This window comes from Lampetra fluviatilis, chromosome 6 (assembly GCF_964198595.1).
Source record: "Lampetra fluviatilis chromosome 6, kcLamFluv1.1, whole genome shotgun sequence".
Taxonomy (NCBI): Eukaryota; Metazoa; Chordata; class Hyperoartia; order Petromyzontiformes; family Petromyzontidae; genus Lampetra; species Lampetra fluviatilis.
The window spans coordinates 7,292,730-7,320,472 of NC_136280.1; the positions used below are offsets into that span (position 1 = coordinate 7,292,730).

The 27,743-nt window shown below is 43.0% G+C and overlaps 1 protein-coding gene across 2 annotated transcripts in view; it reads right to left on the reverse strand.

The window, feature by feature from the left end:
- Positions 1-23,434, reverse strand: part of LOC144933104 (kinase suppressor of Ras 2-like) — a 50,179-nt gene extending 26,745 nt beyond the window's left edge. For both annotated transcript variants that reach the window (XM_078857642.1, XM_078857641.1), the window contains exons 1-4: positions 21,940-23,434; positions 6,180-6,320; positions 2,187-2,340; positions 852-1,201 (exon numbers count right to left, since the gene is read on the reverse strand). In XM_078857642.1, coding sequence (XP_078713768.1) covers positions 852-1,201; positions 2,187-2,340; positions 6,180-6,320; positions 21,940-22,104 — 810 coding nt within the window. In that variant the 5' untranslated portion in view covers positions 22,105-23,434. The remainder of the gene's footprint in view (positions 1-851; positions 1,202-2,186; positions 2,341-6,179; positions 6,321-21,939) is intronic.
- Between the last annotated feature and the right edge of the window lie 4,309 nt (positions 23,435-27,743).

Consider the following 27,743-nt stretch of genomic DNA (forward strand, 5'->3'; position numbering starts at 1 on the left):
TGCATACAGTATGTGAGAAGAGATCAATCTTACACGCACGATTTTATTAAGATCAGGATGTCATCAAGCCACTGATGTTACCGCACCTCACCAATGCTTTCTACCCTGTCAGATACTGCTGTAGAATCCAAGATACCTCCACGATCTGCCCCAATCCTACCATCTGTCATAAGTATACAAATCAAGTGTACTTGATGAAGAAATGAATCGTTACATACCTAATAACCAATCGACCCAAAATCAGACAAATCAAATGAACGTTAACTATCTCGGTCATCATTTAACACTTCTAACCCATCAACCAATTACGCGTCACCCCTCTATCTCATCTTACACACAACCACATCAGAACATCGACAGACTGCTGCGCACATCTCCTTCATGAATGGAAGATCAAAGACACAAGCCACAGGAGAGCGTCTGTGGCCATGCAACCAAAATTATGACCATATAGTAAACCACTACAATCCCAGCTCCTTCAATGGACGAATAACAAAACTACACGAACTCTCTCCTAAGGCGCTCTCATGGCTAGCAGAGCTCGACACAGGCCTCTAGCTCCTCAGCATATTGCCATACACAAGAATAGAGTAGAATCTAACACAACAACAACCACCATTCACCACTAATTGGCGGTGATGTCACGACAGCGTTTGTGCCAGGCTATGTGCACTTTAAGGCCATGTGAAGTGTCGAAAGCCCGCTGGCAGGAGGTCACAGGGCAGACCCAGGTGCCATGGGTTGACGGACTGAGATGACTGGCAGTCGTACACACAAACACACGTGCACACAGTTCAGAGCACAGTCGCCTTTAACGTGCACTAAGAACAAATATAAAAACTGACACTTACATTCCTCGCCTTCGACCTCTTGTTCTTCACGCCTAGGGGTGGCGGAGGGGTCGCGGGCGTTGCCGGCGTGGACGACGAGGGCGGCGTGGCCATGGTGTCGCTGAGCGGTGGAGTTTCTGGCGGCGTGGGCGTGGGCAGGCGGCGGCCCCGCATCAGGCTGGGTGAGGACGGCAAGGAGGCAAGCGAGTCGCCCTGCCCGCAGTCGTCATGGATGCCCGAGTCCGAGGCCGGCAGGGGCGGCAGTTCGCCGCGCGACGATCGCTGAGATCCCTCGGGGGAGGAACCCGAAGTTGTGGGAGATTCCTTCGCAGGCCAAGAGATTACCCACTCCTGCTTGGAGTCGCTGCCGCCTTGAAAGGAAATGTTTAAATAAAAATAAACCAGACCGCGTCAGACAAATACAGGTACAAGGTGGCCGCAAATTGCAGCTCCACCATTTAACAGTCCTTGTGTTAACTGCAGAGGCAACACCTTGGACAAGTTAGTCGTGCAGCTTAAAAGTACAAGACCCTTTGAGGTCATTAAGTGCCCAATAATTATTCTCAAACATTACGACTGAATCTGCCGGGCCAATTCAAATGCACGAAAAAAAATCTCAAGGGCACTTATAGTTTGTTGAGCATAAAAACAGCTAAATATTCAGAACATAATGGCAGTGTTGCTCCCATTCTGCCAACATGCGAATACGACTCCAATTTTCACACTGTCCCGTGCCTTACCGGTTTTACTTGCCAATGACGACTTTTGTTTTGAAAAAAGAAAATGCACGTCGACATTTATTCGGAAATGATATACACACTGCAATTGTAAGAATTCACATTTCCAAAATTACAACTATAATTTTAGATGCAAGTTTTAACTACATGGTGTCCTTTTACACTGTGTACCTGCATTAACACAATAAAGTGCATGCCCCGTATGTTGTGGGTTTCATTAAAAGTTATACTGGTTAATAGAGATTGAAAATCTTCATGTTGAACATGAACATTTGCTTAGTTTATCTTGCAAAGTTTGCAGCTGTATAATAAACTGGCAACAGAGGAATGTCACAAACAGGCTGATTTTAGAACCAATAAAACTTAGCTGACGTTTATTACATAACAAATCCTTTAATGCTCCTTGCTTCACTTGGCAGGACATTTAACTGGACTCCATCAAAACATTACAAGATAATTCAAAGGCTGCTACGATATAAATGAGTCATCATAAAACATATGCAAACTGCCACAGACAGAAGGTTCTAACATTCCACGTTCTTTTTTGGCGCAAAGCGCCATAAAAGGCAAAGCAAAAGCCAGCATGTGACAAACACACATAGTGGGTGGCTCAAATTACCACACTGGTGGGCATTGCGTAGACAAGTGAGGGCAGCAATCAGCCTGGCGCACTCTTCCATACTGCCTCCGCACGTCTTCACAGTCTCCCGCACTTCTTCCTCTGTCATGGGTAGGAGGCACTCCAGAGAAAGGTCTCCTTCAGACAATAGTTCCTGCAACGAAAGGTCCCCCCCAACAGTGTTTCTCAGATGGCATGCTCAATAATGGGTTTCCTTGCATAGAAACAAAAACATGTTGATGTAAACAAAAATGTTTGACTAATGTAGGTTCTATATGCGACTTCATTTCAGGACACTTTACAGGAACCGCATATATTTTAAAGACTAATTACACATGATTAAGAGTGGATTGTAATGTGTTTAAAGGAAACAAGAATGGGCTACCTTTAAAAAAAAATACGTGTGCGCGTTATCAAGTTTTCCAAGTTGCACATGCATACTTTAGTTCGTGTTCCCAGTTCTGTGCTTTCTGGATGTGTTTATCAATGCTGTCGTTTAATGCGGAAGCCAAACGAAACAGGAAAAGTGTACGTGCACACAAACATGTTATACTGTAACAAATATTTCCTGGAAACAATGCCTACCTGCTCTAACAACGGAAGCATCTGTAAACAGCGTAGGACTGCAGATATCAACTGTAGAAATAACCGAATAATCTATTGACTATTGGCGTCAATGACACAATTCAACCATTAGCATGAAACGTTCCATATCATTTGCGTGCTTAATTCCACATTTCGATGCAAGAGGCTCAAACTTGTTGTGAGTGCAGAATATAATCGCTGAGATCACACCACCATCGTAATCATCATTTATCACCATCACAATGCAGCGGTCACCGCGTCATGCTGGGGGAGCTGTGCTTCGATGAGTTTCCTGCAATTTGGCAGCTGGATGCCCTGTGTCCACCATTTTATAATGAATGGCAATTAATCGATAAGAAAAAACATATATGAATAAAAAAGAACCGATTTACCATTTTAGTCAGCAAACCACTTTAGCACGAAAACCATGTTTATATTGCACTGTGCGTCACTGTCAAAATGGGCAAATACTGGCGGCACTCAACCAATGCATTATGCACTTGAAGAATAGTTATACATAAAGCCGTTGCACCAGTGTAAAAGGGGGCTGCTTTAGGAACAACGCAGTGAAGACACATTGAGCAAGGAGATCGTGGTGGCAAGGTTTGATGCAGCAAGATGCACCGTGCCCCACATTCCCCAAAGTTCTGCTTTTCATAGTTGCAGAAGTGTAAATATTTCCCAGCATAAACAAAAATAGCAATTGCAGATTTACCCTGAGAGCGTGTAATTGATTTCTGGAGTCCCACTTTCAACTAGCGGTGTGTTTGAAACCTCTGGGAATCCTGTATTGTGCAACAGCAACCAAAGTATGCTTTCACATCACTTAGCATTCTGCTCATTTCAAGTGGCTTCTTTACTTCTCAATTACACAGCTCCAGTGCCTTATACTTAACAATACATAGCAATGCTTTCACTGTGCATTCTACAATTATTACAGCAAAATCACAGTCGCTAATGTTATATAATTTAAAGGTGGTGTATCTGCAGTTAACCAACTCTCAGACCAAGCAATTGAATGGGTAAATACAACCAAATCTCTAATAGTCTCTCTATACAAGCCACACAAAAGAAGAACACATGGCAAATGACGCGTCGAGTTTATGTTGGGAGCAACTCAGGGCAATGATGCTCCCACGTCTATGCTCCACACACTTCACCGCAGTGTGAAGAAATATGGGCAAATAACTTCCAAGACCAACGCGGCACGAGGCCCTCATCCAGCAGTGGATTGACCAATGGGCTGTCATATGTATATTTTGCGGTGGCACTGCGTGCTGCGATCCTGGCTGAGTTCAATTCCTAGACATGCCTAAAATCAGTGATGTCTGAACTGGTGTCTTAGCCCCCCCCCCCCGCTTCACCAACACATGGTCAAACAACCAGAATGATTAATACAATATGGGAAGGCCTTCATCCAGCAGTGTACTGACAAAGACTGTTAAGTTATTAAAAATGATTTGATTTGTTATATGATGCATGTTATGGTATTGATTAGAACTAGCTTTGCTCTCGCCACTAAGTGCCTCAGTCTTGCAATAACCACTCGCCTGACACGCATCACTCACTTTACACTGAGCTAATGCTCACCAGACACTAAACATCTCACAGTCCGCAGACGCTCACCACTCAAACACTCAGCGCATTCACCACTCACCTGACACTCACCAGACATTCACTACTCATCATGATTCGCGGGGGTGGTAACATGGTTTAGAAGTAGAAGTGTTCAAGGTTTGAATCCAATGGCTGCGGGTGTACTAACCATACAAAAATACTCACCATCTGCTTTATCACAGGAGAAGTTAGAGATCCCGTGACGTTCATTCACAAGAGTAGACCATTGTGCGATGGCGTCATGGAGCAAATATGCCAAATCACAAACATCACCTACAAATTACTCAATTGGGATTATACATAGAATGATCCCCTACTGGCAGACGTGTGCACAGCTGTCACTGGGGTGCCCGAGACTAGACCACATTGTAAATATCCATCTTACTGGAAGACCACAGATTTTTGGAAATGATTGCTTCATGTTTCTGGCTGCCTTCCAATTTGACTGTGGTTTCCTGTCCGAAGGGGCGCGATGGACCGAATGGACGCCTCTCGTTTTACTCCTTTCCGATGTTCTGATGAGGGGGCCAACACTGGGAAGCATGACATAAACAATTTACATTTCCCACTTCACATCAGCAGTTGCCCAAACAATGCATTATATTGCCCACTTCACAAAAGTGTGGATCACGTGACCTTCAATGATGACAGATCGACACTGGGGAACATTATGATTGGTCAGTGAGGACGGATTGACACCAAGGAATGTTCTGATTGGTCACTGATAATGGCCGCACGGACACTGGATGGACAGTGGCATTTTAATACATACATACTTGTATCAGAGGTTAAATTTGATGCAATGATTTGTCTTTTTTTTAAGTCTATCCGTTTTGATCATGTTTGTATCATTTATCGTTGCCTTGTTTATACAGAGTTCTTCACTACCTTAGGCTAACTTTAACATGATCATAGAATTATCATAAACTGGAAATGAGACTGATATGCACAAATCTATGCATTTTAATCAATGAATCGATGCATTGTTAGACGCCTAAGTATAGAACTGGATTTGAGCAGCGGCCGAATACCTGGAAGAGTGATCCATGCTCTGCCAACTCCGGACAACTGGACCACGGATAAACAAAGTTCTAGTCTATTGTATTGTATTGTCTTGTTTTTGTGAGCATTTGGCTGCCAAGAACTTACCATATTGTTCATTTTTCATTCCCAAAAGCACGTGATGTGCTCATCACCGAAAACTACCTTCACAATGCCTGCCACGTGCAATTGTGTATTTTAAATATGACCGCAAATGCAATTACAATTAAACCCGATTGTTCACTTAGTTTGTTTCACAAGTGTTTGACACTGCATCACAGTACAACAATGCCTTTATTCATCTTCAGCTTTTAATACATGTATTTGTACTTGAAAACCTCATTGAGTCTCAAGACTTTTTTAGGATCCTGTGAAGTTTTGCACTCACGGGTGATGTTCCTATGTGTTTTCCAATTCAATGATATGTCGGAATTGCTTTGACAATTTGTACCGTGACAGTGGCACGTATGGCCAACTCTTTTTGAATATCACAAGGTTTTTTTTTACGTTCACTGCGAAGCACACAAAGATAACAACACGCAAAAGGCGTGATCACAAACAGCAGGAAGTGATGTAAAATGAGGTTCACAGCACGTATATTTTTTTTACATATACATAGTTCATACACTCACAGTATTAACCAGGGCACACCCTGGGGTTCTAACCGCGAACCTCTGCACCCAGCCAGCAACAGACGTGCTCGCACTCGGCCATGTCACAGCCCCAATCAATGGTAGGCACTCCCTTTACCTGCATGACGTGACCGTGCAGTCCCACAATTCGCAGCCAGTGGTGGAGACTTGGGAACTCCTCCAGCCGAGGGTCTCTTTCTGCGCTGGAGATGCTCTGCTTGCAGCACAGCTGCCGACTGAAGTACTTCACCAGCTTTCCCTGAAAAAGTAACCAACACACATATATACGCAAATACGTCAAAATACAATTGGAACAATGTTGAATGAGTGCGGCAATTATACGAAAGCATTTCACATACATACACCTACTTTTTTAGGAGGCATTTTTGTCTGTGCTGTAATACTGTACCGGGGACAAACAGTTTGAAAATCTTTTTTTTTGGCCTCCCAAAAATAAAATCCGACAAAAACACCATAAATCACAGCGTCCGCTGAGTAAGGGACTTACTCGCTTTCCGTTTCCTGCTAGTTGTTTATTTTAGCCGATTGTTTTCCTGACCGTAAGGAAATGAGCTCAGAGAGATTCTCTGGGGCCTAGAAGCCACTGAATGCATTTTTTCCCAGTGCTGCATAGCACAGCGCTGTCAAATCATCACTGTTAGAAGCCCAAACGCAAATGGGAAAATCAAAAACTGTACAATGATACCAGCAAGTGTCCTTTCAAGGCAATGTCCTTGCATTGAAGTTACACCACAATATATTGTCAGAAGATAGTGGTAACAATTTAAATGTAGGTGTAATTGAATACTTTGTCACATGGAAGAAAAAGGTAACATGAAGTGGACAAAATAAGTAGCTAAAAATACAAGAGTTCCAGGTAACAAAACAATGTTTTGAGCATTTTAAAGTGAGAGAGGCAAAAACCATTACATCATATAAAGCAAAGATACTCACTGAAATATTTTAACTAATACGAAGGTACACATTCACGTTTTTACTCGATGTTAAAAATACTAAATTAAGTTTATAATGTTATTCAAGGACATTTATTTCATGAAACACTACAAAAATTCCAAGCCAAAACGTGAAAATACGTGCACTGATAAACAACAAATTATGTACATGCTGAATTATGAACTAAATTATTTTTCTTTCAGCAGGTAAGGCCCACTGAGCTTTAGAGCTCTTTTTCAGAAGCGACCTGGCCACAAATGATATGTCAGTGAAGTGGCTTATCATGTGGAAATTGAAAGTCGCCAAACAAATACTCTAAACGCATATGGATACTAAATGTGGAGGGAAAAACCGGAGGACTTGGTAAAAAAATCCATGCGACTACGGGGAGAACATGCAAACTTCAAATATGCATAACATATTTAATTTACAACATATACGCTCCAAGATGTTCATAGGTGCTGGCGAAAAGGCCTCTCACTAGAGCAGGGGTCGGCAACATGCGGCTCCTTATGGACTGCTTTGTCACGTAATGTGTGCATGTATGTATTCGCGTGCATTGCGGCTCTTGAAATTTTGAGCTTTAGTAACAGTGGAAGTACCTGAACTTTAACCCACCGTGGAAAAACTGCTAAACAACTAACTGCGCAATACCCATTTATATTGCTAGCAGTATCTGGTGGGCAGTATCTGATACATCAGGTGAACATAAGAGGCTTTTTTAGATCGGTCTGGCTACATCAAGATCTACTTTGAGATGAGGTAAAAAAAAAAGCCTCAGCTCATGTGTCCTCAACACATGACTTTCTAACAGCGCTGCTTAATGAGTAACAAGCTTGCGGTATAGTCACTCCTCCACTTTTGAAAAACTTGCATGCAAAGTCAAACTAAGGAACTGGCAGGGCAGCACATCATAAGGATTATATAGGGGCTTGTTTAGAGGCTTCAATTTCCATGAAGTCAAATTTAATTTGCATTTGAATGGAAAAAAGGATGGGTAAGACCCTTCCCACTTGTTTCCATGAAAACAAGAGATAAAGGTCACATCTATTTTCATCAGCAACACGAGTTGTTTTCCAAGTCCCACCAGAAAGTCAGATCAGTTGCAGTGAATAAAGCATTACTGTTTTAATTACATTCCACCTCTAATGTGGACATGTTGTAAACTGAAATCTTTAATTTACAGACTTTGTAAAAATTATTCGAAAAACAATAAATTGTTCCTACAACAGCTAGGTAGTTGGGTAATTACAAGGTTAGGGTTTGAACGTTTAGGGAAAATTTGTAACATATTGAGTCATAACAATATCTATACAATGAAGACCAATTTGAATAATTGGAACAAATATGCTATTTAATGAAGACTCGTGACATTAACATGTCTATCAAAAAGTGCAGTACTATGAGGTTCATTTTGTGGTGCCACTGTGCCATGATGATAACTATACTACCCGGTTTTCAGGTCGTGACTTCTATCCTGACCCTGAATATTGGAGTTCGCATGTTCTCCCCGTGGTCACGCGTATTTTTCTCCGGGATCCTTCAGTTTTTCACTCCATATTTAGAAACAGGCTTTAAAGAGTAGTTTGATACTATACATTTCCACATTGTAAGCCACTCTCTTGAGCTATCATTTGTGGCCACATCACTTCTGAAAAAAAGAGCTATACGGATCAGTGAACCTTACCTGGTCAAATAAAAATAGTTAGTTTAGAACCGATTTCATCGCTTCATATCCTAGGTAGATGTTGTGTTGCAGGCAGTCCGTTACGTGTATTTATGTATATATGTATGTTGAACTTCTTTCTGGTAAAGAGCCATATAGCTCAATGGACCTTACCTGGTAAAATACAAATTACAGTAAAACCTTGGATTGCGAACATAATTCGTTCTGGAAACGTGTTTGTAATCCAAAGCACTCGTATATCAGTTGCGATCAAGTGACGCTCGGCAGACAAAGCGTATACGGACTACTCGTATTGCAAGACCTCGTTCGTTTATCAAATTAAAATTTATTTTAAATTTTAGCTCGTCTTGCAAAACACTCGCAGACCAAGTTACTCGCAATCCAAGGTTTTACTGTAGTTCAATTAGTAGTTTGGTCATTTAAAGGCATACGTCAGGTTTTCTTGGAAGAATCTGGAATGGTTAGGTTGATAATCAGGAGATATATTATGAAACATCAGGTGCTCAAACACATATAATTAATTATTTAAGATTTACAATTATACAACAGTTTGAGCTCCATAAATATAATTATACACACAAACACTTAGCATTTTATTGTAGGGTTTTAATTTGTCAAAACCAGAGGTCGGCAACTAAAATACCAAGAAGAGCCATTTTGTTTCGAATTTGGTACAAAACTCAATATTTCAAGAGCCGCAATGCATGTGAATACATACACACACACATTACGTCACGAAGCAGTCTGTAAAGAGCCACATGCGGATTCGGAGCCGTAGGTTGCCGACCCCTGGTCTAAACCTTCATACGTCTACTGGTGGATGGCACCTTACTGAAACTAGAGAGTCCCAGATTCTAGATTTGAAGCTTTCGTGACTGCAAGGATTCATACTCGTAGGTTTTTTCGGTAAAGTCACGTAGGTAAAAAATAATAATAAAATAATAATAAATGAAACAAACATAGACGTAACTTCAGCCGTGATGATGGGTACAAATTGAGCAATCATTGGAAATATGTTATTAACCATGTAAAAAAGATTTAACTACGCATATTTGTACCATCTTATTTGACAGGCACTAGTCTATTTTACCGAGTTGTTGACATCCCCAGCGTTTAACAGTGCTGCTATTTTGGTTTAGGCAGCCAACATCGGCCGTAACCCCGTGGAGGTTCTTCACTTGTACCTTCCCTTCTAGCCCTGCCCCCCTTCCCTTCTAGCCCCGCCCCCTTCCATTCTAGCCCCGCCCCCAACCCTCCCAGTCCCTGACTGCCACATTTAGATAAGCTCCTCCCCCCTCCCCTTAACCAGTATTTAAGATCTTGTCTCTTGGATTTCTCTTCACTTGATACAGTAAATTTAGCTGTGACGGTCCCACCTGAAGACGGAGACTTGTGTTGCCTCTGAAACGTTGTGATTTAATGTAGTTATTTTCATTTATTATTATATTATTATTATTTTTTACCTACGTGACTTTACCGAAAAAAAAACTAAGAGTATAGTCCCAGACGTTCAACAACATCTCAGATGTTAATCATTTCAAACGCTTCTGTGATGTGCTGCTCTAGCTGTCCAGCAGATTACTCAAAACTCAGTAGAAAAATCCAAGATACAGTACATAAGCAATATGTTACCAGCAGTTCCACCACAGTGCAAACGGTCTAATGAGAATTCATTAATGATGGATGATAATGTTACGAACACGTTGTATAGTCGTGTCCCTCTGTGTATGCTCTCTTAATCTACTGTTTGTTCACAAGCCTGAAATCCTTAGGTGACTTTTAATCCTTGGACAATATGCTACTGCATTTGGATGGAGGCGTTACTGACTGCTTTTGTAGCCATGGCACTCTCCACAGCCACTTTCCATCATGCATGCGTTTACAAATTCCTGTATACAAATTCACAGCTGTCCTACAAACAACCACACAGAGCTGTCTAATACATTAGTAATGACTCGCTGTTACAGTATTCGTAAACAAATCTCAGGCCCAACATCTGCGGCAGAGTATGTTTTTCTCAATTAATTGATAAACCACTGACAGTGATGTCCATTCCATGTAATGTGATACCTTCCGACATCTATAAGCCACTTGGTGCCATTCGGCTGTCATCACCTCTAATGGTCAGCCAGAGTGGGAGTCATCGTAAATAAAAGGTCTTTCCGACGTAAAATGATAGGAGTAAAACTTTCATAAACATCCATACTGTTGTTTGTCCCACTCTGACTCTATACAGTAAATTTATTTATACTAAATTACGGCCCTTAATTGATTCACTGGTGAATACTAAACTATTTTATTTTACCAGGTGAGGCTCACTGAGCTATATAGCTCTTTTTCAGAAGCAACCTGGCCACAAAAGATTGCTCAACAAAGTGGCTTATGTGGAAATTTATAGCAGTAAAATACTGTAAACGCATGTTGATTTTAAATGAGGGAAAAATTGCAGGACCCGGGAAAAAAATACACGCGACCACGGGGAGAACATGCAAACTCTAAATATACAGGCATCAAGGGTTGGGATCGGACCCATGACCTCCTGCATACTAGGCGCGGTAATTAACATATCGCCACGGCGGCGCCTCTGCGTTGAAGAGCCTCTCCACACATCTCGTCAGTAATAAGGTTTACTTGAGCATATTTTACCACGCTGAATAGTCCAGGATTGGGTAAGGGAGAAGGCCGTTCAGGGCGAGTTAAATATCACTTGCCACATATGTAAGCCATGGTCAGGAATCCAACTCGGATTGCTGGGATCATAGCACAATGCACTAACTCTGCGCCCCGTCGCTCCATGCCAAACAGAAAATGTCATTGGACCTCCCTTGCCAGTATCAAAATCGAGAATATTTTTATTGCCAGAAAGGGGTAAAACATATTCTTATATATGTGTAGTAGGTTCAACTGAGTCGCATACGTGCTCTTGGAGGCAACACATGTATTTAACACCAACACACGGGGAAACGGCCCCTTAACAGAATAACAACCTATGGTGGTGACCACCAGGCTAACTACACAAATTACAACGAAACTAGCTACTTCGGACAGGGACCACAGCCTGGTTCCAGGTCCACGTGTTGGAGACTCGGAGAACGTTGTCGAAGGTTTCTTCAGGATGAACAACGCCAGCCCCTCTGGTTGACCCGGCTTATATTCTCTGCGGCGTGGCTGGCTGCGCCCTTGGCCACAACCACCTTCCAGAACCCTCTAGCAGGATCTCGACCCGGACCACGTGACCACCCCTAGCCCCCACTTGAGGCCCCTTTGTAGACTTAACCGGTCACGTGTCCTCTCGGGTCAACCAGAGTGCATGGCCTTCAGTAACCCCTTCCCGACGGCCAGCACTCTCACCCCCGATCCTCTAGGGTTGGCATTGCACGCCGAGCGTGATGCTATCCAGCGCTATCAATCAGCGCTGACCAAGCCCCTCTAGGGCCGGTACGACACCCACATCATAGCGGGGTCCGCAATGTCGTTACATCACATGCCGTGCCTCTCGAGGGCCGGCACTGTACAATGACATCCCGCGATGTCACTACATCACCCCCCCTAAGTAGCACTCAGCCGTCCCGGCTGTCAACCTCCCCATTCAACAAACAATTAAAACAAACAAAACCCCTATGTGTGCCTCAACAAATAAATACCCCAACCCACCTTAACAATATATACACTATATGCAAATGTACAGTAACTAACAGGAAAAGGGGACAAGAGTACAGAAAAACAATAGTCAACCAAGGAAGAGAGAGAAAAAATATAAAACGCAGTAAAACGCGAATACTCGGGACCCCCTCCATCAGCAGCATCTCCCACCCTCACCGTGTAACAATACCCGCAAGCACAATAAAGGCTAGGTTAAGACAATAACCAATACGGCCTGCCGAGCGCGACAACCAACTGACAGTGTGGGAGCATGTGTATATGGGGATCACAAAAACCGAAGAGTCTTTGATCGAGTTATTGTGGACAGGTGGGCTCGCTCTCCCTGGAGGTCCTGGGGGGAATCTGCAAATGTCCTGTCGAACCCGGCTCCTCACGAACAGCAGTTGGCCGGGCAGACGGGTCTTCCTCTCCCGAATCCAGTGGAGACGGCGCCGGTGGCGGCTTGGGGGACGTTAAACGCACTGAACCTGAGGACGGGATCACCCTGCTTTAAGGACCTGAATGAATGGTTCCTGGTCATTGGATACCAAATTCAAGGCACCTACAAACATCAACCGACGAATAGCTTTATTTGGGGGGCCCAAAAGGATCCCTCCCGCAGACGCCTCCTGGTCGAGCGGCTTGCGCAATTGTAAGGGAACCAACATTTGAGTGCCAGGGGGAATCTTCACGGTCTTACTCATAAGTGCTTGCACGGTAACGTTGGCCATGTACGATCGAGTGGGAGAAGGCAAATAGGCCATTCGACGGTCCGATGGAAACTCAAGGCACGCAAAACATCAGTCCCGAGCAAACAAGGAATAGTAAGGATTGTTTAAACCAGAACTGGTCCCGACAATTTGATATCTACAATGCATACCTCTACTGTTATTTTCCCAATGATGCCCAATGAGCCGCTGTTTGTGGCAAAGCACGGAGCCCCGACGGGACATAGCGTACGACATATAGGGGTAAGATGTTAAAAATCAACTCAGAAATGACAGTTGCTGACGCACCAGTATCAACGAGCATTCTGATTTCAACCCCATCTATCAATCCGATAACAGCAGATGAACCTGCAGTTGTGGAAACCACTCTATGGGCCAACTGCAACCACTGACCCGGTCGGAGTGGCCAGTCAACCTGAGAAAAGTCCAAACCCTCACGCACCGACGCACGACGGGAATGAAAACCGGCCCAACGAGATGAATGAGGTGGATTAAGGGGCCGAGTGTGTGATGTGCCGCGACTCGCCTTCGGGTGTAGTGGAGTGGAGGACGGTCGGGCGGATGACAGCGCCCCGAGACGTGTCCCGGTAGGCCGCTGTTGTAGCACATGACGAGCCCGCTCCCAGGACGAGAAGATGTCTTCTGCCGTCGTTGTTGCTCATCCCGTCGCACCATGCCGTCCCCTTGCCAGTCTCCGCCTTGGGTCGATGCGCAGGCTTGGACGGGTTCCACGTCTTCGAGTGTATTACGCGCCTCACGAGGCGCGGTACACGCCGCCAACCCCTTATGGCATTGCAAGAGCTGGTGCGCCTGGATGCATCTTGCAACCTTGATAGAAGACAATCTTCTTCGTCGACAACCGGCATGACGACATTGAGGTCCTTAGCCAAAGCTAGCAATCTCTCGAGGACCAGCGAGTCGACTCCGTCGTGGTCCATCTTCAGAAAGGCAGCTTTTGCTAGCGCCAAAAGTGTGCTATGGAAGGCGAGGGGCGTCTCGGCCTCCCCCCTCCTCTACGCAGTGAGCTTATTGCGCACATTTGACGGCAGTTCGTAGATTGTCGCCATTTGGTCAAAGGCTTGATGCAGCATGGCCCTGTCCAATGGCGGGATGGTGAAAAACGCCGCCAAGGTGTCGTCATCAAATCCGACGCCGAGCTATAGCTTGGTTGTTCAGTGCGATGCTCCGCCGACGGCACCTCGCTTCATTTCTCCGGGATCGCGATCCCCGGGGCTATTTGAAGAACTTTGCCTTCGTCGTCCTCGTCGTCCTGGTTCGTTGTCTGCGTCGTGTAAACATAACCTAACGTCGTCTATGTAACTAGTAAAATAACGTTTGGTCACTTCCGACACCAGTTGTAGTAGGTTCAACCGAGTCGCAGACATGCTCTTGGAGGCAACACATTTATTTAACACCAACACACGGGGTAACTGCCCCTTAACAGAATAACAACCTATGGTGGTGACCACCAGGCTAACTACACAAATTACAACGAAACTAGCTACTTCGGACCGGGACCACAGCCTGGTTCCAGGTCCACGTGTTGGAGACTCGGAGAACGTTGTCGAAGGTTTCTCCAGGATGAACAACGCCATCCCCTCTGGTGGACCCGGCTTATATTCTCTGAGGCGTGGCTGGCTCCGCCCTTGGCCACGACCACCTTCCAGAACCCTCTAGCAGGATCTCGACCCGGACCACGTGACCACCCCTAGCCCCCACTTGAGGCCCCTTTGTAGACTTAACCGGTCACATGTCCTCTCGAGTCAACCAGAGTGCATGGCCTTCGGTAACCCCTTCCCTACAGCTAGAACTCTCACACCCGATCCTCTAGGGCTGGCATTGCACGCCGAGCGTGATGCCATCCAGCGCTATCAATCAGCGCTGACCGAGCCCCTCTAGGGCCGGTACTACACCCACATCATAATGGTGTCCGCGATGTCGTTACATCGTACGCCGTGCCTCTCTAGGACCGGCACTGTACAGTGACATCCCGCGATGTCACTACATATGTAATAAATAAGTCACAATGTATTTGGACGTGTCTTAATTTTTTGTAGATTATTCTTCGAGTACCATTTAAATGTGAGTCTGGGCATATTTGGATTTTTTTCTGCCAATAACGAACTGGGTGTTTTTCTTTATTAATTAAAGTTATTTTGTTTAACCAGGTGAGATCTGAAGAGACGAAGGATTGTCTCATTTGCAAGTGATATGGGTCACCAAAATGACAAAAGAAAAAAAAATGTCGTATTTGGGGGTTAACGTAAGATGCAACGTACAGGAGAAACCCTAATTAGGTCGGATAAGCACTTGTTGTTATTTTCTATGCAAAAAAAAACACGAGCGAAGGGAATGCTCATTGTAAAGACAGCAGCAACTTGCTGCTTGATAGCAACGTTGTCGTGGCAACAATGACGCAATGTTTATTGAAAATATTCTGAAAGGTAGTGGAAGGATTAGAAAAAAACGACTTGTACCTAATACTAACCTTTACTGTATGTTGATTTTAAGTCACACATACCGAACAAAAAAATGAAGGGCTTTAATTTTAACATATTGAGTAGAAAATATGAACTTCAACACGCAGAATATGTATAAACAGTATTTAGAATAATGCAAGCAATGACATGCTACTGAAGCAGTATTTATGAATGTTGTTCGCCTGTATTTCACATTTTGTATTATTGAAACAGCTACCAAACCTAATGTACAATTCATAAATTAGTATGCTACCGGAGCTAACTAAAATGCACAGGGTGTTACGGCTTTGTCATGAGTGGACACTGAATTGCATGTATGTTTGAACCTGCATTTAAATTGTTGCGTGCCACATGCATAACGTGTTTTGAGAATTACGCAGGGAAATACAAAAAATAAACAAAGGTTGAAAGCAGACACCTAATATATAGTACCGTACTCAGGCCAACGTAAACGGACTAAAATAACAATACGGTATATTACCATTAATTAGAAATATTAGGTAAAAATATTCCAACAAAGTTTATTTCCTTATGCTGCCAAGTTCTTCATTTTTTTATTCCTAAATTGATCATATTACCTAAAAGTGTGAAATCTGCACAACCACTGTAACAATTACCAATGTGAGATATTTCAAGTGTCGTTATTTTTACCTTCACGAGACATTAATATAATTGCGACCCAATACAGTACCATGTAAAAACCGTATTCTCCGTTATTGTGCCACATTCTAATACGTGTAATGTGGTCAACATTTGGTCATGCAAGGTTTTCCATGAAGATGTGCCATTAAACTGTGCCATTACATTCAAAACTCCTCATCAATATCAGCCATGGCCAATCCACTGCTTTGCTTGTAGGCATTTGCTAAGCCGCCACCACATGAAGCAGATGATTAGTTCTGGATACAAGTGCATTTGCAAATGTGATTAGTAACTTTCATCCTTACCCAAAGTATCGATGGTTCAATTTCAACGTGCAATTTTATTGAGGGACTGTGTGTTGTCTTTGTGAAGTCTGGGATTGTTTTTGCTGTTGTTTTTTCTGCCTTGCGTAAGCTTGGGAATTGGTGTACTTGTGCAATTGCAACTTATATACTTAAATCTATTTTACGTATTTAATTTGTGATTTGCTTACCTTTGCTATACTTTGCAAACCCTTCGTGTTTTTGTATTGTTTGTCATTGTAAGTTTTTGACTGGCCCCCCACTGGACATCTGTGAAAAAGAGCTTCATAGCTCATGGGATTTCTCCAGAATAAATACAAATTCTACATCTGATCCTGACCTCACGCTCCTGCAATGTAACAATAAACTTGGCAACTGGACATGAACTGGCACCACAGTAGTAAGATGTTAAATACCTCGGCTAGTATACAGGTCGTGGGTTCGATTCCAGCCCTGGCGCCTGCATATTTGGAGTTTGCATGTTCTCCCTGTGGGCACGTGTATTTTTCTCCGTGTCCTCGGTTTTCCGTCCACATTTAGAATCAACATGCGATTACAGTATGTGGCTGCTATATATTTCCGCACGATGATATGCCACTTCGTTGAGCTATCATTTGTGGCCAAGTCACTTCTGAAAAAGAGCTGTGTAGCTCAGTGAGCCTTACCTGGTAAATTAAAAAAACAGTTAGTTTAGAGCTGATTTCATTGCTCCATATTCTAGGTAGACGTGGTTTTGTAGGCGGTCCACGACTTGTATGTATATTGAACTTCTTTCACATCACACGTAGCATCGGCCATGCACACAAGATTGTTATTTGCTAGATGTATGTTAACTACCGGTCTGTATTTAACCAGGTAAGAGGAAATCCAAAAAACATCATTCACAATGTGTTCATGGAATTTACCCAAAAGGTTATATACATTAATATTTGTTTTAAATTGTAATATTCCCTTCTGAAATTTGAGCTACAGAATTAGCAACCGAGGGATACATGTTAATTTAATTGACATTACATTAATACAGTACAAGTGAATGTAAAAATAACGAAATCAGCTGATACCCAAACAACCATTGTACTGGAACTAGAAGACAATGGGTTTCATGCACCAGACCTTGGACCAATTGCAATTGTGTAACGTGTAATGAATTGCAACCCACGGTAATTGTAATTTCGGTTAAAGCTGCTTGTAATTACAATTTATGCACTGTAAACTATACCTGACCACAGATCTACCATGTACCTCATATGAATACTATACAGTACAGTACTGAAATTGCATTGAAGGCGCCCTCTCGTGCTAAGTAGGGTAATTGAAGCCTGCTCTGTCAAGTTCATTGCACACGGCACATTGTTTTACTGCAAACGCTCTTGCGTAATAAACTCAAAAGCAATAACAAATTGCTGCTTTATCGGAGATTGCTACACTGACAGTTGCTTTCAATAGCTTCTACAATTTGCTCTCGACAAAGGGAAAAAGGATAATTCCAAAGATAAACCCTTTCCAGCCAGTGGTATTAGCAGCTTGGAAAGACCAGTGCGCACTCTGTACATTCCATAAAGTGTATTTTTCCTACAAAGCAACATTTGCCGAAACATCACCATTGCAGAATTCATGCTTTTGCTGCCTTTATTTTAAACGAGTTATTAAAATTTACTCTCAACGCAACAACCTAACTGCCAGTCGTTCAAGTCAGCTTATTTAGGGTAAAGCTATAAGGAGCTCGTGTTTTCAATGGCGAATTGAATTGGTATAACTTAACTCCTCTTGCAGTAAATTTGTTTTTATGGAATGACAATGAACTAACCATACGATGAAGCAAGTCAGTAGGGTGAGCACAAACTAAGCAAAAACAATGCTTGCTTACAAATAATCTTCAATCACTGGGACGGGGAAAGAAAAAAAAGAGGTCTTGGTCACACTGAAAATACAAAAGTATACTAATCCCAGTTTTTATAGTAGGCCAGTAATAACAATGTCTGAGGACCTTAAATGGAAACGTACTGCATTAAGGTAAATAAAAGCACCGCATTCAAATCCAAGTGATAAAAGCAAAGTGAGAGCACAAATAGTAACACACACGTAATATTCTGTACAGTACAGTGCTATACATTGCATATCTGGACAAATCTGGAAGAAAACATTCGATACTGCATGGCAATATTAATGTGCTTCATAAACAGATTTGCTACATACTGCATTTTAATAAGTAAATGTGTTAACTACTAATTTTACTCGTAATTAATTTCTAATAAATCCTGGAATAAGAGGGACCTGTGACATCAGGAAATATAGGTAAGTATACCAATTGAGAAATTGGATGTATTTCTTTGTTTAAAAACTATGGCACCGTGAGATAAAATTAAAACCTAAAGTGTAGAGGAAGATCTTCACGTAAATGTAAGTAAAACGATTGAAAAGAGTCAATATACTGTATGGACTTGATGTTGACCTCGGATGCTCTACAAGCTCTGATGATCTAATGATATAATATTGAAAAAAATGTTAAATTATGGATTTCAGGCAATACTTAAAGCAGGTATATTTTTGAACCGATAGAATTTCCTAATTTCAAGCCTGCTTGGTGTCCATTGTAGACCATTAATTGCCAGTATGTGTGCTACTTTGAAAATCGTAAATTTCTTCTCATCAGCATCTTTTCCTCTTAAATGAGTATCAATTTAATTAATACATTCGTGATGGCCAAAATATGAAGCTATTCACCTATGTGAATTACAATAGTATAATTGCCCTTGCCAACATAATATATATCATTAAATGTTATTTGGCTTTTGAGCTCCTGTATCTTAATATTTCAATAAAGCATAGTATACAATACAAGTGGGTATTGTACTAAAAATGGTGCCGATGGGTCGTGTTAAACCGATATTGTACGCAACCATTTGCAATAAATTGTGCAATGTGCTTTGCCAGTGTACTATTTTACTCTGTACACTACTACACTGCATTTCCCTTTAGGAAAGGGCCTTGGTGCATTGTCTGGAAAAAGAGAGATTCCTGAGATAAAATGATGCATTCAAATTGAAAAATTGCACATACTGTCCTGAAGAAAACTTACCGATGAAAGGCCCATTTATTGCACAAGGGCATGCTTTGCATTGTAAATTTCTAACTAAAATTAGTTAAATGCTACACATTCACAAAACTGTACAAACTCTTCGCTTGTATGTCCTTAGCCTAATGGAATTACACGATTTTAGCAGGAGGGGTCTGCATGGAATTTTTGACCAATTCCCCACTGAGTATCAGAGAAATACAGAGTACCCAGAAAAGCAATGTTTACAATGGGAAAACACCTAAAAATCCCAATCGACATTCAACCCACTGTGATGCCATCCACTGGTTTACCTGCAGGCCTGCAGGTGAGTATCTGCCAAATTATGTTTGTACGATTCACCAACCCTGGCTCCAAAGTAATAGGTAAGCACTACCATGCTTGGCAGGTGGATACCCATTGCGATTCATAAGATGATGGAAGCCTGGTTGATAGCTCCATGAAGAGGAGAAAGTTTTGATTCAAATCGAGAAAATTAGTTGGGTAAAGAAAGCATAAGGGGGAAGGTCTAGACGAGGTTACAGAGGAGAAATGTCCCATGTGATTAATCCAGAAAAAGCTAAATGTGTGGATTGGACACATTCTCAGAGGTGGAAGCTTGACAGACGAAGTTCTGGAAAGATGTTGAGGCCAATATCATGAGACCTCCTTTTCCAGTATTAAATTATAATAGGTTTTTTTCCCCCTTTCTGGCAATAAAACAGGTGTTAAGATATTAAAACACCAAATTGAAACCTTTGCAAGGAATCATGTCTGCATTAACCACATATATGTGTGGTGACAATGCACATATTGTCAAAGCATGTTTTTTTTGTTTGCATTTTCACCACGTGTATATGTGGTTAATGCAGACATGATTCCTTGCAAAGGTTTCAGTTTGGTGTTTAAAACATCTTAACACCTGTTTTATTGCCAGAAAGGGGAAAACCCCTATTATAATGTTGAGGCCAAGTAGATTAAAACTAAAATGCTGCTTGACGACTTCATTTTTACATCGAGTAAAATGAAGGCTGCTCAAGATCGTACAGAATAGAAATAGTTCGAGCTAAAGACCTGCCATTGGGCACTAGACTAAAGAAGAACACGTGTCCCTCGATCCATTGGTTACACCAAGATGGACTGACCCAGCATGCCTAAATAAAATTCTGCCAACATGTCAATTGAACCCGGCGTGTTTATTAGAATGTTGAAAAAATAATAATTTCTCAACTTAATTTGTAACGTGCACTCTCTTTATCGAATACAGTACTGTTCATCTTCATGTATTAGACTCGATTCCTTATGTTGGCGTGATGTATGAAATAAAAAAATAATCTGCGTTAAACGAACAATGGGGTCAACGGTGGGAATTTGAGTGGGAGAACAGTGGATGTGCCCGTATATCTACAGATACAAGGTCGACCGCCGCATGAACAACACTGTCTGGTGGTGGGACTCACCATGCTTTCTGGCAAAAAACTGCTGCCAGGCCAAAGCCAGGTTGACACAAAGGCCTACACAACTTTTGGGGAGTCTTATTAGCACCTGCTAAGGCATTGATGACAAAAAAAGCTGGTGGCATGTCCATCCATCGCACAAATCCACCCACCTCCATTCCCCCAGTGACTGATTTATATGACCACACACTGCAGAAGGAACTCATTTATGTTTGAGTTGACCTTGGGGAGGCCCATTGGGAGGCTAGAAAAGGCAATTTGGCACCTGGTTATGAATGTTCAGTCGTTTGCCAACGTATACCTCCGTGTTTAAAGGGTTAGCATGTTACACATGTTACACAGTGGCGAGTTCAGGTAGTACATCTGCCAAGTCACCTTCGCCTACCAACAATAATGATCTCGCCTTAACGCCCGTGTCTGCAGCATAACCCCCACAGGTGTTAGGTTGCTTTCACAATTCCAACGTGCCACCATTTCCAAGTGCACCTAGACTGTCACAAAAAACAACAACATAGTAGGGAACGTCACGTCCACCAAACCAAATCACGTCCGCTGTTCCAGATTTCTTCACATGACCAGATATCAAACGCATCCCGAGGTGGGGCCACCCAGACCCCCAGAGGAATCGAAGCAAGGTGCCAGGGTACGGGCACACACCAGCGCTAAGGAAGACGACACAATCACAATCGAAAACAAGCAGGTGGCACGTCAACAGCAAGCGATCTGTGCCTGCCTCGCTGCACCACCATCTCCAAAGGTCCATGGGACCCCGAGACTTTGAGAAGACGGCTGTCAAAACGCACCCTTGCTGCTGCTGCTGCTCCAACGACGTGCACACAAGAACGACAGCAACATCAACAACGACGAGACTTTACCGATAGAACCAACAAAGAATAAACACGGACGACGACACCGACCGGACTCGACTGACCTCCAGGGTCCGCATCTCCTTCTGCGTGAGGTCGTTGCTGGTGGCACACTTGGTCCTCAAACCCTCGAGGCTGGCGAGGCTGATCTCAATCATGTTCTGCAGCAGCTCGCATTGCTCCAAGGCGGCTGCTGCTGCTGCTGCGATGCCTCCTCCTACTCCTTCCATTGCGCTACGGGTCTAACCTATTCTTCCTGCTCCTTGCTTCTCTTATCCTCGTCGTCTTCACCGGTGACGACGAGCGCTCGGTCGGTCGGTCGGTCGCGGTGTTAGATAGGGAGCAAGGCAGGGAGATTGATAAAGACCACCCCACCGCTACAAAACCATGCAAATCGCTGCTCTCTCTCTCTCTCTCACACTGTATTTGTATCGAGAAAAAAACCGGAGGAAAAATGAGAGAATAAAACAAATTGCAATTTGCTAAATGTTTTTTTTGGGGATTTCCACTAAACCGAATTGGTGGTGATTCGTGTAACCACGTTGGTGAAATCTATTTTTCGTTTGCTGTTATATATTTCTACCAGGCTAGCCGCAATAACAATAGACAACAATGAGAATTGCAAATGGATTATAAATAGCAGTCACCACGTCAGAGGTGGAAAATAAAAAATAAAGTATATGATTGAAACGAGATTTTGTATTGGTGGGGAATAGATAACAAAATTTGTAACAATATGAATTATTATTACTAAATTTATGGGCTATATTGTATATACCATAAATTAGATCCAGGTAATTATATTTAATGTATACTATGACTGTTTACTGTAATGAGTATATCCATGATTGCATTTTAAATAGAGCTATTATGTATTAAGAATAGAATTACCAATATATCACTATTTAAAATTTTCACGACTGCCACTCTATTCGGAATGTTATTAGTACCTGTATTAAAAATTTGCAATACTATGTGTATTACGTACTAATTAATTTACTGTTTATTTTATCATTGATTTCGCTGTATTATAATAAAAAAACTACAATATTTTACTGCATTTTATATCGGCAGCCCTCCCGTAAAAAATACAGCTATCATTTAGTCAAATAAAATAAGTTAATTCGTCACAATTAGTGGTACTGATCCCTCGTTAATTTAACACTTTAATTGTAATCAGCACATTATCATTATTAGCGCATTAATCCCTACAATAGCCCCTGCACTGTATTACCACCATCACAATATTTACCAATACCACTGCACTAGCATCACCACCACCACCAAACCACCGTTGCTATTGTTGCTGCTCCCTATTTATTTTTTCTTACTCCCCTAGCTGCCGCTGCTGTATTCTTGTTTCTATTGTTGTTATTATTATTGGTATTAGCGACCGTGCCCTCCGTCGCTCAGAAGACGCATGCTCGCTGCTCCAGTCGGGCACTCGGTCGCATGCAGCTCGGCCGGGCTGCAGCCACAGCCGCGGGCCGCTGACATGGCCGAGTGGCAGCAGCAGCAGCGGCACCCGCAGCAGCAGCAGCAGTAGCCGCACGCCCCGCCCACTCAGCAGCCACAGCAACAGGAGCCGCACCGCCCCCAACCCCCCCCCCCCTAAACTCTCTCCCCACCCAACTCCCCCCCCCACCCCCAAATATCTCCCTCCCACCAACCCCCCCCCACCACCACCAACTCCCCCCCCACTCCGAACTCCTCCGTCCACACCTTAGCTCCGCCCACGTATCTAACAGGCGCGAAACGCCCCGCCCCCTGTCACCCCCCCCCCTCCTCTTTAGCTCTGCCCACGTGCCCAACAGCAGCAGCAGCCTCAGCCTGGCTAGCTCCACCCCCACCAAGCAGTCGCATCCCCCCCACCCACCCTCAATGCCCCCACACACTCAGCCCACTCCGGTCAAACTCGGTTTCATACTTCCTAGTGCGCATTGGTGTGTGTTTGGGGGGGGGGGGGCAAAATGGGGGGGGGCGGGTGCGTTGGAAGCGGGTGGGCGGGGAGGAAGGCGGGGTAGTAGAGGCGTGGCGTCAGCATCAGGCATTTGGACCAATCGGATCGCGCGCTGTTGGCTCGCGCGCTGAGCTGGTGGGAGTGAGCGGGCACGCACGTGACCGCGGGGGCGCTGTGACGTACACGCCCCTCCCCCTCAACCCACACCGCCCCCCTCCCAATCCACCCCCTCCCCCTTCCCAACCCACCCCCCCAGCCGCTTATCCGCTCTGCGAAATCTACCGCATGCGAGATCTCGCGAGGTTTCAAAGCCGGCTTTGCGCATTGGTTTCGCTGTTGTGTTCTCGCGAGACTTGGGCAAGGTCCCGCCTTGTGGCCGCTTTGTGTGCGAAATGAAAATAAAATAAAACTCAATACCCAGGGCACGACGCTCCGTCATCATGTGGACATGCGTTGTGCCCTTTCTCACTCGAGATGCGTTGTCCACCCCAATGCAGGATGCGTTCCTTTTAACGGAATTGTGATTGTACTTCGTTCATCATCAGCCATGGTTAAGTCTATTGCCTAACAATGACTACTAATTTCACACGTTCCATTCCTTACCACGTGTTAACGGTTCCATCTTTCTCTTTAAATCGCATTGCCATTTTGATGTATTATACAGTCATGAATTGGGCTGCAAAGGCAATGCACCAAAATGTTGTACTGCACTTCTGTGCTCCCCTAAGACATGCCCCCCACCCACCCACCACCACGTCCACCAACCCACACTTAACCAGCGTGGTGAAGTATGGTCACTGACCCCTACGACCCCTGCGGTGTAGGGAGGCCCTCATCCAGCAGTGGATTAACAAGCACCTGTCGTTACCGAATTGACGTGGGTGGGCTTTGCCTGCGTTGTCAGACTTGGCTACATTATACAACAATGACAACTAAATCGAAAAAAAGCCTCAAGCCTACTTGAAAATCTGTCAATTTAAGGCAAACAGAAGGCAGAAATTCGCCTTACAGGTCTCATCGCTTGAATTGGCGAAACGTTCCCTTTTGAAAAATGCTATGAGATTATCTGTCCTTGACAATATTGTATTACAATATGATACCTCCTTTACCAGTAGCAAAATATAGTGATAGGTTTTTACCCTTTTATCTGGTACAAAAACTGACACCTTTATACAAGGGGTCATATTTGCAATAACCACAACACAAGCAGTCAAAATGCAAACAAAAAAAAACAACTCTGATCATGATAATGATATGCACTGTCCTTGAAGTTGATTGGTCCACACCCGAGACAGCTTTTCTTAGAGCCTAGTCTCCATTGGTGTTGGACCAGATGACGCCAAAAGGTGTACAACTCAAAAACAGTGCACTATCAGAGTATTGAGAGCTCAGGGTAAGCATTTACACTATGAGACCTCCTTTACTAGTATCAAAATATAGTAATAGGTCTTTACCCTTTTATCTGGTACAAAAACTGACACCTTTATACAAGGGTTCATATTTGCAATAACCACAACACAAGCAGTCAAAATGCGAACAAAAAGAAACAATTCTGATAATGATATGCACTGTCCTTGAAGTTGATTGGTCCACACCCGAGACAGCTTTTCTTCGAGCCTCGTCATCTGTCTCGGGTGTGGACCAATCAACTTCAAAGACAGTGCATATCATTATCATGATCAGAGTTGTTTCTTTTTGTTTGCATTTTGACTGCTTGTGTTGTGGTTATTGCAAATATGACCCCTTGTATAAAGGTGTCAGTTTTTGTACCAGATGAAAGGATAAAAACCTATTACAATAATATTGTATTAGCTCACTATTGTCTGATTGGGCTTCCAAAATTATGCGGATTGTACGGCGATTCAACACTTTACACAACATACATCCAACGTTAGGATTCTCTGGGATTCAGAGTTCATAAGGTTCGCTACACACGGGCTGGAGAAAATGTGTGTTTGATCCCTCGTGTTTGTCATCATAAACATAATATCCACTTCTGGGTGAAGGCCTCTTCCCCCCAAGTCGGAGGCCATCCCATACGATGGCACAATCCTCCTCAATCCGGCACATGAGCTGATCCCATTGCTCTATCTCTGGCAGAGATCTTCGGGAGGGTGTGTATCCATTGGCTGCCGTTATGTAAACAGTCTCGTCCATCTCACATCATCTCTTCCAGCCTCCAATGTGCGTGTGTCCTCTGATGTCATCTTTCAATCTCTCAGTGTACCGGAGTTCCAGACATCTTCCCATGCTTCTTTGAATACGTTTCAGCCTTTGTTACGTTGTCTTTGTTTGTGTCCATGTTTCTGAACTTGATTTGGAGCTTTCGTGACTGCAGGAATTGTTTTTTGGTTCTTTCGGTAAAGGGGCCGTCCATAAATGACGTCACGCACCGAGGGGGGTCAGACATTTGTGACGATGAATGACGATGGGGGGTTGAGAAATTTGACGTCACATCAAAATGCGCAAATTTAAATAAATGTTAAATAAAATTGTTATAACAACACTAATTTAGAAAAATTTTCATGATTAATTATTTACTAAGGTTACCTTTTTTAATCCTTTATATTAAGTTCGCGTGCTTGCTTGCGTGCTTGCTTGCTTAGGACCGTGCAAATCTTTCGGTCGTTTTTTAACCCACTTCCCGTGATCCAATCGAGCTGACATTTTCCACACAGACTCGTTGTGCCAGACAATTATTGTTTGTGAAAAAAAATTCCCAAAATTTTACACTTTTTAGGCAAAAAAAATGATTTTACATATATTCAAATAGAACGCATTCATGACTTTGGCTGAACGTCAGAGTGTAAAAGCCCAGAGCGTAACCCCTCCACAGGCCGTGGCGGAGTAGCGCAATTGGTAGCGCCCTCGCTTCCCATGCCAAAGGTCGCGGGATCGATCCCCGCGTCCTCCATAGGCGAATATATTTTTAAATCCTTTATATTAAGTTCGCTTGCTTGCTTAGGACCGTGCAAATCTTTCGCTCGTTTTTTAACCCACTTCCCGTGATCCAATCGAGCTGACATTTTCCACACAGACTCGTTGTGTGTGACAATTAATTTTTGCGAAAAAAAATCCAAAATTTTACACTATTTAGGGAAAACAAATTAAATATTTAATTACCAATTGCTTAATGGTGGCAGACAATCATCTGACGCATAGGTGGCAGCCATCTCAAGCCAGAGGACGAGAGGACTCTAGCCGCCACGCATATAAAGGATTTATAGTGAAAAACTTTGTTTTTACGGGTTTACTTGTTTAATCCATGAAGGAGCATTTTGCTTCTCAATGGGAGAATGGAGAAGCATACATTTTGTAATTTTTTTTAACGATTGTTATGAAACATTTTGATTCTAATGATTCTACCAGGGCTTTTCATTCTGTGATATGAATATGTGATTATTATAATTGTACTCTCCATTTTGCTTCGTTCTACTACAAAGTTTCAAGTATTTTTTTTATAGTTATAATTACTTTTAATATTTTATAATAATAAGATAATTTCAATATAATATTCTGAACATCTGCAGTTTTAGTTAGACGTTAAATATTTTCGAGTGAATTCTATGCTAAATTTCTGATTTCCAACGCCTTTTTAATACGCGTTTTCTCCTACAACATCAGAGTGCAGCGCCACATTAAATACGCACTACAATGACAATAGTTTAAAGTGATTTGAAGCATGTTTTATTTTCAAAATGGAAATATGGGCAGCGCTTTGTGACGTCATATTTGAGGGGGGGGTCTGACTATTTGTGACGCTGTGTGACGAGGGGGGTAAAAAATCGGCGAAAATCGCGTGACGTCATTTATGGACGGCCCTAAAGTCACGTAAAAAGAAAATAAATTATTTAATCCGTGTTTCTGCTTTAAAACTTTTTTTCAGGCGAGTTTTCCAAAACCACTCCA